Below are 20,441 nucleotides of genomic sequence, written 5' to 3'. Positions count from 1 at the left end.
GGGCTCTGATGGGGACACATGCTGTGGGGGGACACTGATTGCAACTCTGATGTAAGGGGGCAGAGGCTGTATTTGGGGGGGGCAGAGGCTGTATTTGGGGGGGCAGAGGCTGCATTTTGGGAGGGGACAGAGGCTGCATTTGGGGGGGACAGGGGCTGCATTTGGGGGAACAGAGGCTGCATTTAATGGGACACAGGCATGCTGCATGTGTGGGGGGCAGAGGCTGCATTGTGGGGGGCAGAGGCTGCATTTGGGGGGGGGGGACAGAGGCTTCATTTGGGGGGGGACACAGGCATGCTGCATTTGGAGGAACAGAGGCTGCATTTAATGGGACACAGGCATGCTGCATTTGGAGGGACAGAGGCTGCATTTTGGAGAACAGAGGCTGCATTTTGGAGAACAGAGGCTGCATTTAATGGAAACAGAGGCTGCATTTAATGGGAACAGAGGCTGCATTTAATGGGAACAGAGGCTGCATTTAATGGGACACAGGCATGCTGCATGTAATGGGACACAGGCATGCTGCATTTGGGGGGGGGGACAGAGGCTGCATTGGGGGGGGACAGAGGCTGCATTTGGGGGGGGGGCAGAGGCTGCATTTGGGGGGGACAGAGGCTGCATTTGGGGGGGAGACAGAGGCTGCATTTGGGGGGAGACAGAGGCTGCATTTGGGGGGAGACAGAGGCTGCATTTGGGGGGACAGAGGCTGCATTTTATGTGACAGAGGCTGCATTTTATGTGACACAGGCTGCATGTAAGGAGGGACTGTTGGGGACACCTGATGGCATCTGGTTGTAGGCGACGTGGCTAGTGACACACTCGGGGCTCCCACTGATTCTGCATTATGGTGAGTTGAACTATTTCATTTTATATTACAATGTAATAATAGTAATAATGCGCTTCAATCATCCTGACACCATAACAACCATGGTGCCGGGAGGATTGAAGCACTAACACCAGGTGTTTGGAGTATATTTATCTGCTGATTGTCAAACTTTGTAGAATACACATTTCTATTGTTGTGTAGGATCTAGGCCTGCTGTCCCTCTCTCCCTCTCCCTCCATCCCTCATTCATCTCAGACGCTAACCACACCACCTTAGAGCCACGCCCACTATTTCGCTGAAACCACGCCCATTTTCACCAAGTGGGAGGGGTAAAAAAGGAAGGGCGGGGTCTGGCGCCCCCCCATCCTAAAATTTCACCAGCCGCCACTGTGGCTGGGTATGGCAAAGTATGGCTGGATATCACCGAGTATTGCAGATTATGGCTGGGTTTTGCAGATTATGGCTGGGTATTGCAGAGTATGGCTGGGTTTTGCAGAGTATGGCTGGGTTTTGCAGAGTACGGCTGGGTATGGCAGAGTATGGCTGGGTTTTGCAGAGTATGGCTGGGTATTGCAGAGTATTGCGGGTATTGCAGAGTATTGCGGGGTATTGCAGAGTATTGCGGGGTATTGCAGAGTATTGCAGAGTATTGTGGGGTATTGCGGAGTATTGCAGGGTATTGTGGAGTATTGCAGAGTATTGCGGGGTATTGCAGAGTATTGCGGGGTATTGCAGGGTATTGCAGGGTATTGCGGGGTATTTCAGAGTATTGCAGAGTATTGCGGGGTATTGCAGAGTATTGCAGAGTATTGTGGGGTATTGCAGAGTATTGCAGAGTATTGCGGGGTATTGCAGAGTATTGCGGGGTATTGCAGAGTATTGCAGAGTATTGTGGGGTATTGCAGAGTATTGCAGGGTATTGCAGAGTATTGCAGAGTACTGCAGGGTATTGCAGAGTATTGCAGGGTATTGCGGGGTATTGCAGAGTATTGCGGGGTATTGCAGAGTACTGCAGAGTAGTGCAGGGCATTGCTGAGTATGGAGGGATGGCTGAGCATGGATGGATGGATCCATGGATGTGACAGCAATTGTAACTGAGCAGCGCTGTGGGCACTACACATCCAGCCCACAGCGCTGCTACCATCCGATCCCTCCCCCTCTGTACCGATCGGTACAGAGAGGGGAGGGAGGAACCGGCATCATGACATGACGCCGGTTTGTTTACATGTGATCGCTCCGTCATTTGACGGAGCGATCACATGGTAAACGGCCGCGATCAGGATGTTCACGGATGTTCCCGTGTGCGCGCCCCAGGGGGCACGGGAGCGGTTTTCTGGGATCACGTCATAGTACGTGCTCCCAGAGTTATCCAACCACCCTGCAGCCGTCATTTGGCTATGGGCCGGTTGGCAACTGGTTAAAGGAATATTTCACTTTTTTTTTTTTTTTTTACTTTAAGCATCATTAAAATCACTGCTCCTGAAAAAACAGCCATTTTTAAAACTTTTTTTGCATTGATATATATCCCCTGGGGCAGGACCCGGGTCCCCAAACCCTTTTTAGGACAATACCATGCAAATTAGCCTTTAAAATTAGCACTTTTGATTTCGAACGTTCAAATCTCATAGACGTCAATGGGGTTCTAACGTTCGTGCAAATTTTCAGTCCATTTGCAGGTTCTGGTGCAAACCGAATCGGGGGGTGTTCGGCCCATCCCTACCGTGCACCCATAGTGCAGTTGCTACTACTTTTCTGGTGGTGTACATAGTACACAATACATACAGTGCACCCATAGTTGCTATTAGACTTCTGGTGGTATGCACAATACCGTGCACCCATAGTGCAGTTGCTACTACCTTTCTGGTGGTGTACACAATACACAATACAGTGTAGTGTGGTGTTGGAAAACAAAATCCCCATCATGTCCGGAAGGCCACCAAGGATAGGCAGATGCTCACAGGCCACTAAAAGAGGGCAAGCAGGCTCTGTGTCTACAGTCCACAGTGCTGGTCATGGACATGGTGCATCTTCTGCAGGTGGCCGTGGGGCATGCTTGTCCTTTTTTTCTGCTGCTGGAACAGGGGCAGAAAAATTGGGCCTTTGGTGGTGGTGCCACAACACTGTAACCCCTCGAAGATACTCTTGTTGGGCACAGGAACAGGCCCTGCTGTGAAATATTAGATCAGAAATTGTAATTACATGCCCCTGTTAAACAGGGACAGAAAAATTGGGCCTTAGGCAGTGGTGGTGGTGCCCTAAACCAAAAATATTGTTGGAAGCTAGCATCATCAAGATTGAGGAGGAATAGAATAGTCACTCAGCATAGGCAGTCTTCAAGGGATCCCACTTCTATAGAAAAATCAATCAGTTACATCAACATCAGGTGCTTGATAGCTGCTGCTGATACAAGACTTATTCATTTTTATGAATGTGACCCTATCAAGGGAGTCTGTGGACAGGAGCACTCTATGATCCGTTACAAACCCTCCAGCAGCACTGAATGTGCTTTCAGAAAGAACGCTGGATGCAGGACAGGCCAGTAGATCAATTGCATATTGAGCAAGTTCTGGCCAGTGGTCCATCCTCAAGACCCAGTAACCTAGTGGATGCTCTGTTGGAAAGGTCTCCAAGTCTGCTCTTGCCCCTAGATATTCCTGCACCATGTAATGCAGACGCTGGCAATGGTTGCTTGAACCAATCAGACCTTGGCGCTGAGGACTGAAAAATTGTCTAAAGGCATCGGTCAGCTGGCCACCTTCTCCACTGTTCTTCCTCTGACTGAACGAAGCTGTCATGGTTATGCAGTAATCTTTGTCTGTCAGCTTACCTCTCCTCCATGTGTTCACCTTTAGAGGCCAGCCACTCTTACCTGGCTACTCTCTCTCCTTTTGTGTTTGGGTGCGGGGTTCCCCTTAATAACCATACCAGACCCAAAGGTAATTGCCTGGGGGGGGGGGGCAACATTACATTACAGCCGCAAGCAGTTTTAAATGACTTTTTTTCTTTTAGACATGTCAATTTGTGCAGGGACTGTTCTAAACACGGAAAAAATGCGCCACTTTACAGGCATACTATAGATACCCCCCAGGCACGATATTTAAAGGAATATTACAATTTTATTGTTTCACTTTAAAATCACTGCTCCCGAAAAAACATCCGTTTTATAAAACTTTTTTTGCATTGATACATGTCCCCTGGGTCCCCAAACCCTTTTCATGACAATAACTTGCATATTAGCCTTTAAAATTAGCACTTTTGATTTTTCACGTTCAAGCCCCATAGACTTTAATGGGGTCCGCGTGTTCGCACAAATTTTTGGTCTGTTCACATGTTCTGCCGCGAACCGAACCAAGGGTGTTCGGCTCATCCCTATCCGCTATGTGTCTTTCATGTTTTATCTTAGCCGTCCTTATTACACCCTTACATTTCTTGTTGCATCCTTTATAAAGTCTGAATGCTGATGATCCCTCAACCCTATATTTTTTGAAGGTCTTCTCCTTTGCTTTTATATGCATTTTTACATCGGAGTTAAGCCATCCAGAACTTTTGTTCGCTCTTTTAAATTTATTACCCAATGGGATGCATTGGGTAATGCCCTTATTTAATATGCTTTAAAGCAAACCCATCTCTCCTCTGTGTTCTTTGTTCCTAAGATTTTATCCCAATTTATGCCTTCTAGCAAGGTTTGTAGTTTAGGGAAGTTGGTTCTTTTGAAATTCAGTGTCTTTGTATGCCCCTTATGTTTCCTATTTGTGTAATTTATACTGAAGCCAATTGACCTGTGATCGCTGTTACCTAAATTGCCCCGTATTTCCACATCTGTGATGATGTCTTTATTGTTGGTAATCAGTAGATCGAGTACTCTTTATTTCTAGTTGGTGCATCTACCATCTGACCCATAAAATTGTCCTGCAAGACATTTAGGAACTGGCGAGCCTTAGATGAATGCGTGGTTCCCTCCGCCCAGTCTATGTCTAGATAATTAAAATCCCCCATTATGATAACACTTCCCATCCTTGCTGCTAATCCATATTGTCTCCCCCTCCTCCCTCAAGTTAGGGGGCCTATAGCATACTCCCAGTATTATTTTCCCCTTAGCTTCATCCCTTTGGAGCTCTACCTATAAGGATTTCACCTCCTCCCTAGCTCCCTTAGTGATGTCATCTCTCACATTCACTTGTAAATTATTCTTGATATATAGGCATACCCCCCATAGTCAAAATAAAACATTTTTTAAGGCAATCTATGCCTAAAAAATATATGCCGAAGCATGGGGGCAATCCACCCCTAATGTTAGGAGCAAATCACTCCTCCACCCCTTCCCCCATGCTTCGGCATATATGCTCTTTTTTTTAACTGTGGTGGTGAAATTACCACCTACAGCGCTGGAGTCATGGCTTTATGTATAGTGGGAGCAAACGCTATTGCTGTCAGAATAAATAAGCTAAATGGCGTACCTGCTAAGCAAATGATGGTTAACAATAAAACAAACATTACAGTATAACATACCATACCTGCAAAGCAAATACAATAAAACATAGTAAAAATTAGACATGTGCATTCGTTTTCGTCCAAATGCATTTTTGTTATCGTTTTAACAAACAATAACGAACGTGCAGAATCCGAAAACTGAAAGATCCGACATAAACAAATGCTTTATTTTCATTTTTGTTGCAACAACAGTTCGCTATAGATAGGAGATTCAAGATGACGCTGACAATAGCGATTTGTGTCCATCGAACCTGCGGTCGAATGTGCCTAACCTTAGCTCCATTAGTCCAAGCTTATTCTACATAGAGAGAAAAGATTCGACATTATAGAGACAATAGCAAAAAAGGTCGAATGTGCCTAACCTAACTCTATTAGTCCAAGATTATTTGACATAGAGAGAAAAGATTCGGCATTATAGAGACAATAGCAAAAAAGGTCGAATGTGCCTAACCTAACTCTATTAGTCCAAGATTATTCGACATAGAGAGAAAAGATTCTACATGAAGATTCGACAAAGCAGTCGCCGCGAGAGGACATTTATGGTCAAATGCTCCGCCCCCATAGGCTATAGAAGAATTCTAATCTTGGTTGACTAGTAATAATAATTAATAAATATAATTATTACTAGAGTCATACAACATTAGAATTCTACTATAGCTTGTAGGCGGAACATTCGACCGTAAATGTACGATTGCGGCGTTGTACAGTTTAGCTGCTCTGTTGAATCTTCTTAGAGCTTTCGACAGACACTATAAGCCTTCAATGACAGATTTGACCTTAATTATTTCGGATTTTTGGACCAATGCTTTTTTTAACGAAACAAAACAAATAAAAACGAATTTCGGGAGTAACTAAATACATTTGTAAACAAAAGATACGCTGCGCTAAGGTGAAAATATCAATCTGGAGATTATTAATGCATATGAGGTGTACTGAAAATACCCCATAAGCGACTTATCCAGCCACAGCAAGGCACAAAGGATATATATAAAAAACAAGTGACTTTAAGGTGCAATGTGTAAATAATATGCTAGATGTATTCCATTAGAATAAGAGTAGCGATGACTAAACTACTAACTGTATATATAATAAATGAAAAATTATTTATATAATCTGAAATTTACCGTGTAAAACAAAAGTACAACAAAGTGCCAAGTGCCACACAATGAGTGGGAATATCAAACCAAAGATGTGATACGTGGTTATTAAAGTCCAATTTATGAAAGAAATGCACATAAAGGCCATAAAAACAGTTCATAAAAAATCCAACGTGCGTGCATTAATCTTAGTGCTTAGTGCTCAGAATTCCATGCTCAAGTGCCATCCAGTGACCCCCCGGGGACAGCCGCTCACCTCAGAGCGTGTGACTCAGCTGTGAGACTGAGTCTAAACAAGCTTATGAGCCATCCCATGGCTCAGTGATGGAATCTAGATACACAGTTTTTAACAGCAACTCCACAGTTAGGAATAAAGGAAAAGAAAGACTGGATAGTGTGATATTGTTTATACATGTTTATTAGAATCAAAGCTCCCCACATTAGGGTACTCACATTTGCAAGGTGCGTGAGTGCACCAATCTGATAACAGTCTCCAAAGTTTGCCTTAAAGTTTGCCTAGCAGATTGGTGCACTTACGCACCTTGCAAATGTGAGTACCCTAATGTGGGGAGCTTTGATTCTAATAAACATTTATAAACGATATCACACTATCCAGTCTTTCTTTTCCTTTATTCCTAACTGTGGAGTTGCTGCTGAAAACTGTGTATCTGGATTCCATCACTGAGCCGTGGGATGGCTCATAAGCGTGTTTAGACTCAGTCTCACAGCTAAGTCACACGCTCTGAGGTGAGCGGCTGTCAGAACGGACTCTGCTGGGGAGGCACCTGATGCAAGGACGGACTCTGCTGGGGAGGCACCTGATGCAAGGACGGACACTGCTGGGGAGGCATCTGATGCATGGACGGACTCTGTGCTGGGGAGGCACCTGATGCAAGTACGGACTCTGCTGGGGAGGCACCTGATGCAAGGACGGACTGCTGGGGAGGCATCTGATGCAAGGATGGACTCTGCTGGCATCTGGTGGCAGGTGACACGCTCAGGGCTTCCACTGATTCTTTCTTTCTTTCTTTCTTTCTTTCTTTCTTTCTTTCTTTCTTTCTTTCTTTCTTTCTTTCTTTCTTTCTTTCTTTCTTTCTTTCTTTCTTTCTTTCTTTCTTTCTTTCTTTCTTTCTCCATTCCTCATTTATCTCAGACTCTAACCACACCCCTTAGACTTCTATTAGACTATGCCATGCCTACAAACAAATGCCCCACCCCCTAATTATAGAAAGGCTCCGCCTACAAGCAAAAAAAGTGTCCCGAATTTTTTTTTTTGCAATGTTGGCAAATATGCAAATGCAGCAGGAAGTGCACTATGGGCTCGATGGGCCTGTCTTTGTCTTCTTCTTGGTGGCAGCGGGACACTACTTGTGCTAGCCACCTCGCCAGCTTGAACTGCACTTATGGGACTCGCCACGTCACCACGTGATACTGCAGTGCTGGATGTACGATAAGGATGTACTTGGCCGCTGGTGCTTGCCAGTTCACCAGAAGTATGAGCGGCACCTGTACTGGCTCTCTGCTCCATACGAGAGCCGTGCGGTCCTTGCACCTCCATGACAGCAGAAAAACGGGGTCTGGTATGCCTGACCTTGGCAGGGACCACAACTCCGTCGTCAGAGCAATCTGTCAGGGTACCGCCCCATTGTCGCCATACACCACCCACATTACAAAGTTTGTTATTTATAACACTTTAGGGGAGAAGCTTTATTACTATATTTTTCTCTGACCATAGCGCAGATTCCTTTTTATATTTTACCATCTTCTGGACATGGTTCTGCTGGGTATTGCTGTGTAGTGGATAGTGTAGTAGTAATCAGTGTTGTTTAGTGGTAATCAGTGTAGTGGGAGTTGTGGTAATTAGTGTAGTGTAGTTGGTGTTGTGGTAATTAGTCTAGTGTAGTGTAGTTGGTGTTGTGGTAATTAGTGTAGTGTAGTGGGTGTTGTGGTAATTAAGTGTAGTGAGTGTTGTAATAGTTAGTGTTGTGGTAATCAGTGTAGTGGGTGGTGTAGTAACCAGTGTAGTGTAGTGTAGTGCGTGTTGCACCTGATGCAAGGACGGAGAGTGCCAGGGAGGCACCCGATGTAAGGACGGAGTGCTGGGGAGGCACCCGATGCAAGGACGGAGTACTGGGGAGGCACCTGATGCAAAGACGGAGTACTGGGGAGGCACCTGATGCAAGGGCGGAGTGCTGGGGAGGCACCTGATGCAAGGACGGACTCAGCTGGGGAGGCACCTGATGCAAGAACGGACTCTGCTGGGGAGGCACCTGATGCAAGGATTGACTCTGTGCTGGGGAGGCACCTGATGCAAGGACGGACTCTGCTGGGGAGGCACCTGATGCAAGGATGGACTCTGCTGGGGAGGCACCTGATGCAAGGAGGGACTCTGCTGGGGAGGCACCTGATGCAAGGACGGACTGCTGGGGAGGCATCTGATGCAAGGACGGACTCTGCTGGCATCTGGTGGCAGGTGACACGCTCAGGGCTTCCACTGGTTCTTTCTTTCTCCATTCCTCATTTATCTCAGACTCTAACCACACCCCTTCCATGACGCATTTTTCTATTAGCCTATTCCATGCCTACAAACGAATGCCCCACCCCCTAATTATAGAAAGGCTCCGTCCTACATGCAAAAATGTTTTTTTTGCAATGTTGCCAACTATGCAAATGCAGCAGGAAGGGCACTATGAGATCGACGGGCCTGTCTTTGTCTTCTTCTTGGTGGCAGCGGGACACTACTTGTGCTAGCCACCTCGCCAGCTTGAACTGCACTTATGGGACTCGTCACGTCACCACGTGATACTGCAGTGCTGGATGTACGACCAGGATGTACTTGGCCGCTGGTGCTTGCCAGTTCACCAGAAGTATGAGCGGCACCTGTACTGGCTCTCTGCTCCATACGAGAGCCCTGCGGTCCTTGCACCTCCATGACAGCAGAAAAACGGGGTCTGGTATGCCTGACCTTGGCAGGGACCACAACTCCGTCGTCAGAGCAATCTGTCAGGGTACCGCTGCTGTCTACAGGTTCATATTCTGAGCCTGAGCCTGAGCCTGAATCTGACAGATGAGTGACTTCCTCTTCACTATCTGTCATGCTCAGAAACGTGTAGGCCTCTTCACTACTGTACCTTCAATTTGACATTTTGGCCTTTAAATTTACTGGTTAAAAACTGTTAGTGTTCGCAGGGATCAGGCCTGACTCTGCGAACACTGCAGTTATGTGTGTTGTGTTTTTGTAGGTGACAGTGATCGATTGATACTGCACTTGGGTGGGTTTGGTTGGGCTGGGCGGAGGGGCTAAACACAGGTGCTAGCAGGTATCTGGGCTGATCCCACTAACACTGCATTTTTGGGAACCCTAAACTGCTGGGGACGCTAATTTAGTTCTGATCAGAACAGATATTGATCTGTTCAGACACTATACTACTAAGGGAGGTCTATGGTGCGTGCGCGGGTGTTAGCGCTACTGGCACTAATCTGATGCTGCCTGGCACAACGCAGACCCTATCTGACTCTAAAACCTAACTGATCTCACCCGCTGGGTGATCAGGGGATTAAACCTTTATTGGGTACGGTAATATACGGCGGGTGCCCTGACACTATTAAAAAAAAAAATCTAGCTAACCAGCGTCATCTGTGACACTTATACAGTGATCTCTGGTGACAGGGGGTGATCAAGGGATTAAACCTTTATTAGGGGGAGGTCCCTGGGCCTATCTGGGCCTACCACTAATTACCCTAACACTGATTGGTGTCACTAATGACACCAGCACAGTGATCAAAAAAAAATCTGAACACTGCACTGGGTGACACAGTGACAGGGGGTGAAGGGGTTAACTGGGGGTGATCGGGGGGTGGCAAGTGTACCTACGTGAACTGGTGTCAGTGTAGTGTTGGTGCAATTACTGTGAGATCCTCTCTCTCTCTCCTCGGTCTGGAAAGCGGTCTGGAAAATGGAAAAGACCGACACGAGGAAAGATTACATCACTTCCCCTACTGTGTTTACACTTACACATGCAGGGGAAGGATCTCATTCGCCAGAAGCGATCACCGGGGTCCAGACCAGATTTCATTGGCCTGGGCCTGGGGATTGATCGGTTCTGGATCAAAACCGATCGTTGTGGCCGCTGTAACATAATGGTGATTCGCCTGCCCGTGCAATTCTGCCGCAGTATTACTGCGGCGGCTGGTCGGTTAAGAAGACCAGGAATTATAATTAATATACTTCCTGTCCTAGATGACAACATAATTCCTCCATAGATACAGTACAATTATTGAATATTGGCATCCTAAGGCAGAAAGTGTGTTACTGGCAGTATCACTGGGTAAAAATAAATTAAAAAGAAGCTAGCCTAATAAAAAAAAAACATAAAGCAGCCACCACATCTAAGGCAAACTGCAATATATTTGTTTTTCTTTTCTTTGTTTGAAATACACTTTGATTTTTATTATTTACTTGATGTTTTTACCTGTACAAGCTGGAGGTCATTATCCTTTGTTTTCTCCTCATAGTTGTGTCTTATGCTTCTTAAGACCTTGAACTCCTGTACATATTTATCTTTTACTTTCTTTGAGTGGACACCCAGTTTGATTGTAGTTGAAGAGTTGCTAAGAATTAAATATGATCAAAACAAATGTTTTATCTACAATTAATGTAAATACAAACCCCTGCTGGACAACATTTAGTATTATTTCCATAAAATATTGTTATTAATTTTTTTATTGCATTTCAGCACAGCTGATCGTCTCCTTTTTCAGCTACTTACTGTCTCAATGCACCTGACTTAGCATTAGCTGCATGCATGTCATTGTTATAGATCAGTGTTTCTAAACCTTTTTTTCAGTTAAGGTGCCCTTTAAAATTATGCACCCTATACAAAAATTTAAAAAACTAAACTAATAGTTTTGCATAACGCAGCAACATCCACACACGTAGTACACCCAGCGTTGGAGGTGATTTATTCTTCCAAAGCAAATACACTTTTGAACACTAGTACTGACTAGTATTCCAATGTTTCTCTTCTACCTCATACACCTACAAGGATGCTATGTAGGTGCCTGGGGTCCTCCTTATCAAATAATTTTGTCATTGGTTTTTAGGATGCTGGAGGCTGGAAGGTTGTAATGGTGTAATGGTGACCTGTGGCAACTAGAAGGCAGGTTTCATCCACCTACTGGCTTGTATACAATTGTTAGGCAATTTTTAGGCATTTTGCCAAGGCACCCCTGAAGAAACCTAAAGGCACCTCAGAGTGCCTGGGCACCCTGGTTGAAAAAGTCTGTTCTAGATGACCATCCTAATAGTGACAATAGTGGACCGTGCCTGTGCAATGTGTGTCAGCATGGCTGCCTGTAGTCCCACCTAGGGGCACAGGTGATAGGGTGCAAACACAGAACCACAGTCAGGAGACAGTTGTCCCCCCATAACAAGTACATTTATGATAAGATCACCAAGATATGAAAATACCCAATATAATAAAGTACATATCAAGTCAAAAATGTTTCTAATTTTGGATAGCTTGGGAAATGATTGGAACAGTGCGCTCACAATTCCGGTGCAGGGAGGCGGGGCTGTACGATGAACGGTATTCTCGCATACAGATCTCATATTTGCCAACATTTAAAAAAAAAATTTAGGGACACTTTTTTGGCTGTAGGCGGAGTCTTATTATAATTAGGGGTTGGGGCATGCAGTTGTAGGCGTGGCGCAGGGGGAAAGGAAAGATTTGCGAAGCGAAAAATGGGCGTGGTTTATGCAAAATCGTGGGTGTGTCTTAAGTGGGCGTGGCTCAAAGGGTGTGTGGTTAGAGTCTGAGATGAATGAGGGATGGAGAGGGAAAGGGGGGGGAGGGATGGAGGGACAGCAGGCCCAGATCCTAGAAATATGTGTATTTTAGAAAGTTTAACAACCAGCAGATAAAGATACTCCAAACACCTGGTGTTAGCACTTCAATCATCCCGACACCATGGTTGTTATGGTGACAGGATGATTGAAGTGCATTATTTCTATTATTACATTGTAATATAAAATGAAATCATTCAACTCACCATGATGTCGAATCAGTGGGATCCCTGAGCATGTCACCTGCCATGTCACCTGCCACCAGCCGTCCGTCCTTGCATTAGGTGTCCCAGCAGAGCCCCCCCTTGCATCAGATGTCCCCAGTGGAGATCCCCCTTACATCAGATGTCCCCAGCGGAGCCCCCCCTTACGTCAGATGTCCCCAGTGGAGCCCCCCCTTACATAAGGTGTCCCGAGCGGAGCCCCCCCTCTTACATTAGATGTCCCCATCGGAGCCCCCCTTACATCAGGTGTCCCCAGCGGTGCCCCCCTTACATCAGGTGTCCCCAGCGGTGCCCCCCTACATCAGGTGTCCCCAGCGGAGCCCCCCTCTTATATTAGGTGTCACCAGCGGAGCCCCCCCTTACAACAGATGTCCCCAGTGGAGCCCCCCTTACATAAGATGTCCCCAGCGGAGCCCCCCTTACATCAGATGTCCCCAGCGGAGCCCCCCCCCTTACAGCAGGTGTCACCAGCGGAGCCCCCCTTACATCAGGTGTCCCCAGCGGAGCCCCCCTTACATCAGATGTCCCCAGCTGAGCCCCCCCTTACATCAGGTGTCCCGAGCGGAGCCCCTCTTACATCAGATGTTCCCAGCTGAGCCCCCCTTACATCAGATGTTCCCAGCGGAGCACCCCTTACATCAGGTGTCCCCAGCGGAGCCCCCCTTACATCAGGTGTCCCCAGCGGCGTCCCCCCTTACATCAGGTGTCCCCAGCGGAGCCCCCCTTACATCAGGTGTCCCCAGCGGAGCCCCCCTTACATCAGGTGTCACCAGCGGAGCCCCCCTTACATCAGGTGTCCTCAGCGGTGTCCCCCTTACATTCAGGTGTCCCCAGCGGTGCCCCCCTTACATCAGGTGTCCCCAGAGGTGCCCCCCCTTACATCAGGTGTCCCCAGCGGAGCCCCCCCTTACATCAGGTGTCCCTAGCAGAGCCCCCCTTACATCAGGTGTCCCCAGCAGTGCCCCCCCTTACTTTCATGTGTCCACAGCAGTGCCCCCCCTTACATCAGGTGTCCCCAGCGGTGCCCCCCCTTACATCAGGTGTCCCCAGCGGTGCCCCCCTTACATTCAGGTGTCCCCAGCGGTGCCCCCCCCCCTTACCTCAGGTGTCCCCAGCGGTGCCCCCCTTACCTCAGGTGTCCTAGTAGGAGGGGGCATACAAAATGTCTCCCTTCGCTGGCCGCGTGATTACAATAGAACCCTCGCCCCTGTCCATAACAGACCGGCAGCGGGGGGGGGTAGGTGGGGCGAGGCAGAGCGAGGCGCAGGGTGGGCGGCGACGCAGGAGCTTCATCTAGCCACCCAGCCATTCCTGGTCTTCTTAAAAATGGCGGCCGGCGGAGACATTGTCTCCGCCGGCTGCTGACCTATAGCAGCGGCAAGCAGCGGCAAGCGGCGGCGGTGGAAAATTCGTAAAAAGAACGCATTTCTCGGGACATTTCCCGGGAAACAATAAAATCGGGAAAAGAGTCCAAATCCCGGGAATGTCCCGGGAAATCCGGGACAGTTGGTAAGTATGTGATCTATCAGCCCAAGATGCAATCTGTCTCCAGATTATCTGTAACTATCCCGCTCTGCAATGATGGGCACTGATAAGGCACTACTGCCACCGCACTTATGAGCACTGATAAGGCACTGGTGACACTGCACTGATGAGCACTGATAATCTGCACTGGTGTCACCGCACTGATGGGCACTGATAATCTACACTGGTGTCACCGCACTGATGGGCACTGATAATCTGCACTGGTAACACCGCACTGATGGGCACTGATAATCTGCACTGGTGTCACTGCACTGATGGGCACTGATAATGTGCACTGGTGACACCGCACTGATGGGCACTGATAGTCTGCACTGGCGACACTGCACTGATGGGCACTAATAATCTGCACTGGTGTCACCGCACTGATGGGCACTGATAATCTGCACTGGTAACACCGCACTGATGGGCACTGATAATCTGCACTGGTGTCACTGCACTGATGGGCACTAATAGTCTGCACTGGTGACACTGCACTGATGAGCACTGATAAGGCAGTGGTGTCACCACACTGATGGGCACCGATAATCTACGCTGGTGTCACCGCACTAATGGGCACTGATAAGGCACTGATGTCACCGCACTGATGGGCACTGATAAGGCACTGGTGACTCTGCACTGATGGGCACTGATAATCTGCACTGGTGGTCCCTGACATTCGGCACTGGTGGTCCCTGATATGCGGCACTGGTGGTCCCTGACATTCGGCACTGGTGGTCCCTGACATGTGGCACTGGTGGTCCACTGGTGGTCCCTGATATGCGGCACTGGTGGTCCCTGACATGTGGCACTGGTGGTCAGGGCAACCATCAGAAATTTTGGGGCCCCTTACACAGCTTTAGGCCTGGGCCCCCCCGGGCCCGACCCCCAACATTCTCCAGGGCCCGCCCACTGGTCATCCCACCGAATCGACCCACTGGCCATCCCACCGAGTTCTTCAGTGCACCCACTTTTATTTTAACACTCTTACACCTTAATATATGAAAAGTGGATTAAAAGTCATCAGTGCTTTAAATATTTAACAGTAAGGCCCCTTTCACACTGGGGCGGTAGGGGTGGTGGGTGCGCCGGCGGAAGTGCCGCTATTTTTAGCATCGCTTTACCGTCAAATTCACTGCGCTATTCAGCCGCTAGCGGGGCGCTTTTACCCCCCCCGCTAGCGGGCGAGAAAGGGTTAAATCCACCGCAAAGCGCTGCTGCAGCAGTTTAGCCGCGCTGCCCCATTCATTTCAATGGGCAGGAGCAGTGGAGGATCGGCATACACACGGCTCCTTCACCACTCCAAAGATTCTGCTAGCAGGACTTGGTTTGTGCAAAAGTTATAGCGTCTACAAACTATGGCAAAGATTTATGGTGGGGGGGGACGGCCAGGCCCCTGGAGACATGCGGGCCCCTTACAGGTGTAATGCCTGTACCCCCCTGATGGCGGCCCTGTTGGTGGTCCCTGACATGCAGCACTGGTGGTCCCTGACATTCGGCACTGGTGGTCCCTGATAAGCTGCACTGGTGGACACTGACACGTTGCACTGGTTTGCATTTATATTAAATGCATTTATATTAAAATGCTTTGTATTTATAAGGCTGTAACCTATCATACCGTGTATTATGTATGGCTTGCTGGCTGCAGAATGAGGGGTGTGATTTATGTTGAAGTGGACAAGTTCACATTTACATGTACAGGCCTAGTGTATCCTACCATGTTCACTCCCATCCCAAGGATTCATGGGAAATGTAGGCTGATTACAGTTAGAGAGAGAGAAGAGGATATGACGCAATCACTGTTCTAACCCATCCTCCTTGCCAGAATACAGGCTGCATTTTTTTGAATCACAGAGCTGACTTCCTGAAAATGTAATCAGTCATATCTCTTACCCGGTAAGACATTTCACAAATGTAATCACTGTATAGTGTTTTCTGTGTGTGTGTGTGTGTGTGGGGGGGGGGGATACTAATGGGGGATTTTTTGAAAATTCTGCTTTAAGCTTTATTAAAATCACTGCTCCTGAAAAAACGGTCATTTTTAAAAACTTTTTTGCATTGATACATGTCCCCTGGGGCAGGACCCGTGTCCCCATACAGTTTTTATGGCAATAACTTGCATATAAGCCTTTAAAATGAGCACTTTTGATTTTTCATGTTCGTGTCCAATAGACTTTAATAGGGTTCGCACATTTGCATTTTCACATGTCCTGGTGCGAACCAAACCAGGGGGTGTTTGGCCCATCCCTAGTGCCTACTACAGTGATTTTCAGTTACCAAGGGGATCCCACAGATATGGTATTTGCTAAGTTATATTTTTCCAGGCTGGACCAGTGTATAACCATGTTAAAATATTTATACTTGGAATTCATCTTTAACCTTTTATAATATTTTTCTTAATGGGTTTATATTTACTTTAACCCTTTTGCTGTCAACAATGTAAGCCATATGCAGTGGCAGCTAGTGCTCTAAATTTTTTTTTGGGGGGGGTTGTGGCAAACAAACCACCTGACCCCCACCCCCCGTCGCTCGGTCAAACCCCCAAACCCTCATCATTTGGTTAAAGCCCCAACCCCCCCGCCATCGCTCGGTCAGACCCTTACTCAATCGGTCGATCGTCCATCTGTCTATCAGCCCTGCATTTACCTTATCCAGGCCGCAGGCAGCTCCAGCGGCTTCCCCCTGCATCTCCTCCTCTGTGCCTCCCCCCTTGCTTCCGGCCAATACGGTCGCTTCTCCTCTTGACCAATCAGGTCTTAAGACCTGCTTCCTGATTGGCTGGGAGGAGAAGCAGGAAGACAATAGCGAATATTAATTTGCTATTGTCACACAAGGGTGTGGGCTCGCCCTTTTGCCCACCCTTTTGTGAAGCTATTCAGAGCCTTTGGCTCTAATCACGTGCTTAAAAAAAAAAAAAAAAAATCATAGAAATTCATGCGTCCAGCGCCCTGTATGTAGATTGGGGGCTGGGCACATGGATTAGGGGTGCAGCGCCCCTGCGCCCGTATGGAGTGGCCGCCACTGGCAATATGGCGGAACAGAACCACTTCTAGCTGGTCAGGTCAGCGTGCCTTAAGTTGGTCTCTTTAGTGATTATAAACTTATATTAGAATAGTCCTTGTACACCACCTGCAGCTATAAAACATCCCCAAGCATGTTATTTAAAGGATTTGTGTACTTTAAATGTTTCACTCAAAGCCACATGAGAAGACCCTGTCCCCACTGTATGGTACTTTTTAAAACTTTGTTGGCATCAGTACATTGTCACCCGTGTCCAGCTTTACAAACTTTTTTAATAGCAATTTGCCACTTACCTCTAAAAATGGCGAGATTTGCCTCTAATTTTGGGTTGCCTAAATGTTGAACAATATTTGCCTAACCCTTGACAAATTGAACCCAGGCACATTTGCCCCTGTAAGGCAAAGATTGATCTGACATGTGTAAAAACTTGTGTCCAAGTGTTATTCTTTTCTTTAAGATTAGCCACGGCTGAAAAAGTCTAGGAGTAAGGCCCCTTTCACACTGGGGCGGTAGGGGGCGTCGGCGGTAAAACAGCGCTATTTTTAGCGCTGTTTTACTGCGGTATTCGGCCGCTAGCGGTGAGGTTTTAACCCCCCGCTGGCGGCCGAAAAAGGGTTAAAACCACTCGTATAGCGCGGCTATAGCCGCGGTATTGCCACGGTATAGCCGCGCTGTCCCATTGATTTCAATGGGCAGGGGCGGTTTAGGAGCGGTGAATACACCGCTCCTTCACCGCTCCAAAGATGCGGCTGACAGGAGATTTTTTCTTCTCCTGCCAGCGCACCGCTTCAGTGTGAAAGCCCTCGGGCTTTCACACTGAACAAACAGCGGAGGCTGTTTTGGGGCGGTTTGCAGGCGGTATTTTTAGCGCAATAACGCCTGCAAACCGCCCCAGTGTGAAAGGGGCCTAAGGTTTGGGTCTTCTGCTACCATGGGTTTGGGGTGAATTCCCAGGATTTGCAAGTTCAGTTGGGCTCACGGTAGCCGTGTCTTGGAACTGACAGAGCTAACAATTCTGTGAAAAAATGTACTTTTTTTATATTTTGGCATTGATTCATGCCTGTAACTGTCCGCTTGCCACTTTAAATCTTTGTTCAGTACTGAATGACAGTTGGAACCTTTATTGCCTTCCTCTTGTTTCTCTGGGGAATGTTTTAATCACCAGACACTTCCTGCTTCCTCTAGTTTTGCAAGGGGCTTTCATTTGATTCAGCATCCAGGCAATGCAGCAGTACCTTGTGGGAAGTATACAGTCTATGGAAGTTTTCTACAGTTTAAAGTTTGCACCCCTTGGCAAGGGGAGCAAGGTATGCAGTAAAGGTGCGTTGTCATTGTCAGTATATATGTTTTTAGGCATAAATTGAGTCCATGCTGTTTGTTAAAAGATATGATATAGACAGACCACATGTTTGAACATATAGTCATGTTTTCCTTAAATGTTTAATGTTAATTTAGATATATGTGTATAGAAAATGGAACACCACTTTGTAACTCAACATTTGTAATTCTGTTGTAATCCCCCTTTTTGGTGATCTCTGTAAACTTATGTATTGTATGTCATTTTACAGTTTTCACGGTGCAAATGTGAAAAAGAATAAAAGTACTGCACCCGTCAAAAGCTCTCCTCTCGTTATTTACTCAAAGCCAATGGGGCCGCTACAGTGAAAACTTGTCGCTGAGGTGGAGACTCTACGCCACATCTCTGTCATCACTGACTGCATCGCTGTTTTCATCAAACTGTGAGTAAGGGCTTCCCAATGCCTCGCAAGGACACGTGCGGATGCGGATCTTAGCAACAGAGAATAGGCCGAAAAGTAAACGCGTCACATGGACATTTAAATATAGCGGGCTGCTTTGTACGCGGCCTAGAAATCGCCTTTAATTAGTATACAAACCAAATAATTTATATTTTACTAAAGAAATGATTGTTATTATATTTGTGATATGATGCCCAGTGTTTAGAGGCCTAGTGTCAAATTGTAAACAACACTCGCTCCTAAGTTCCTAATCCACTAAACTGTTGTTAATTACGTAAAGGGTAAATTGTCTGGTTACAAAAAATTTGCAGTATATTCGTTTAACAACATTTTGTCGTATGGTATGCATTGTTTGCTAATCTTTGTAAGTTACAATTGTAAATGCCTATTTTCCTTCGTAGCCTATTGGTAGCAAGTTTGAGCCAACTCTCATTCTGATTAGGTTTCAGGCACACACACACTTGAAAGGCAAAGGCACGCTAAAACAAAATGTTGTCACCCACTAAAGAAACAGACAAACCCACCGAGTCACAAGAAGTGCGGTCCAGCTCCAGAGAGCGAAGATTAACAGAAAAGGGCCAAGAAATGCACAAAGAAACAGTTAAGAAAAATGAAATAGCATTCAACAAGGCATACGACTCTTGGAAGGAGCTAGCAAAAGAAATTAGGATGAATTTAAAGAACTTCTGCCTAGCCGAAGACCTACAAGAATGAAGGAGATTAAAGCCAAAGAAGTGTTAGTACACCAACAGTATGAGTCCATTTGCCGTAATCATTCCACTACCTCATACGTTGTTAAAAGAATGGATGCATGCACCACGTTAACAGCTGAAATCTGCAACCTCACCAACAAACGGCTAGAGAATGTGGAGGAAACCTTTAATGATCAACTTGAGAAGGAAAGAGTAAGGATGGTACTTAATAAAGAAGAGCACGAGTCAGTCTTCGGAAACACAGAAACAGAAACTGTCCTCTTAGAGTCATTACCAGACTCTATCTCAAGCTCGAGAGCCACTTCCAGATCTTCTAGCAAACGCGCAGACGCAGAAGCCGAACTTGCAGCCAAGATAGAACAGGCAAAGGCGATGCAACAAATGCGTGAGCAACAAATTAAGCTAAGCAAAATGGAGGCAGAAATTAAACTTAAGTTAGAAGAGGAAAAGACAAGACTGCAACAGCTACAAGCAGAAAATGAAGTCAAGGTAGCTGCAGCAAAAGTGAAAGCTTACAATGCCAATGATATTTTTGAATATTGTGAACAGGAGACAGACTACAAAGTACAAAACCTTTACAAAAAGAATGAACCACAAACCTCATTGAATCCGAAAGCTGTGTCATTTCAACCTTCAAACACACCACTTGAGGTGTCAAGACCACAAGAAGAAGGTAGTCTAATTCCAGAACTTGCAAATCTGCTCATCTCCAACCGTCTCCCTATACCTGAACCAACTGTATTTACAGGTGATCCTTTAAAGTTCATAGATTGGAAGATATCCTTTATGGAGCTGATTGATCAAAAACCAATCCCTGTGTGCGAAAAAATGCTGCACTTGAAGAGGTATCTCGGTGGTGAAGCTCATAAGGCAGTGGAAGCTTTCTTCTATCGGAATTCAGAAGACGCTTATCTGGGTGCCTGGGGTGTCCTACAGGACAGGTATG

General features: G+C 46.7%; 1 protein-coding gene across 2 annotated transcripts in view; it reads right to left on the bottom strand.

The window, feature by feature from the left end:
- The window catches only part of LOC141133260 (granzyme A-like), a 163,068-nt gene that overhangs the window by 38,979 nt on the left and 103,648 nt on the right, over positions 1-20,441 (bottom strand). For both annotated transcript variants that reach the window (XM_073622536.1, XM_073622528.1), the window contains exon 3: positions 10,887-11,025. In XM_073622536.1, the coding sequence (XP_073478637.1) occupies positions 10,887-11,025 (139 nt within the window). The remainder of the gene's footprint in view (positions 1-10,886; positions 11,026-20,441) is intronic.

Source organism: Aquarana catesbeiana, linkage group LG01, assembly GCF_042186555.1.
Source record: "Aquarana catesbeiana isolate 2022-GZ linkage group LG01, ASM4218655v1, whole genome shotgun sequence".
In the NCBI taxonomy this organism is placed as follows: domain Eukaryota; kingdom Metazoa; phylum Chordata; class Amphibia; order Anura; family Ranidae; genus Aquarana; species Aquarana catesbeiana.
The sequence above is the reverse complement of the archived record's forward strand: the minus strand, read 5'-3'. Positions and strand labels throughout refer to the sequence as shown.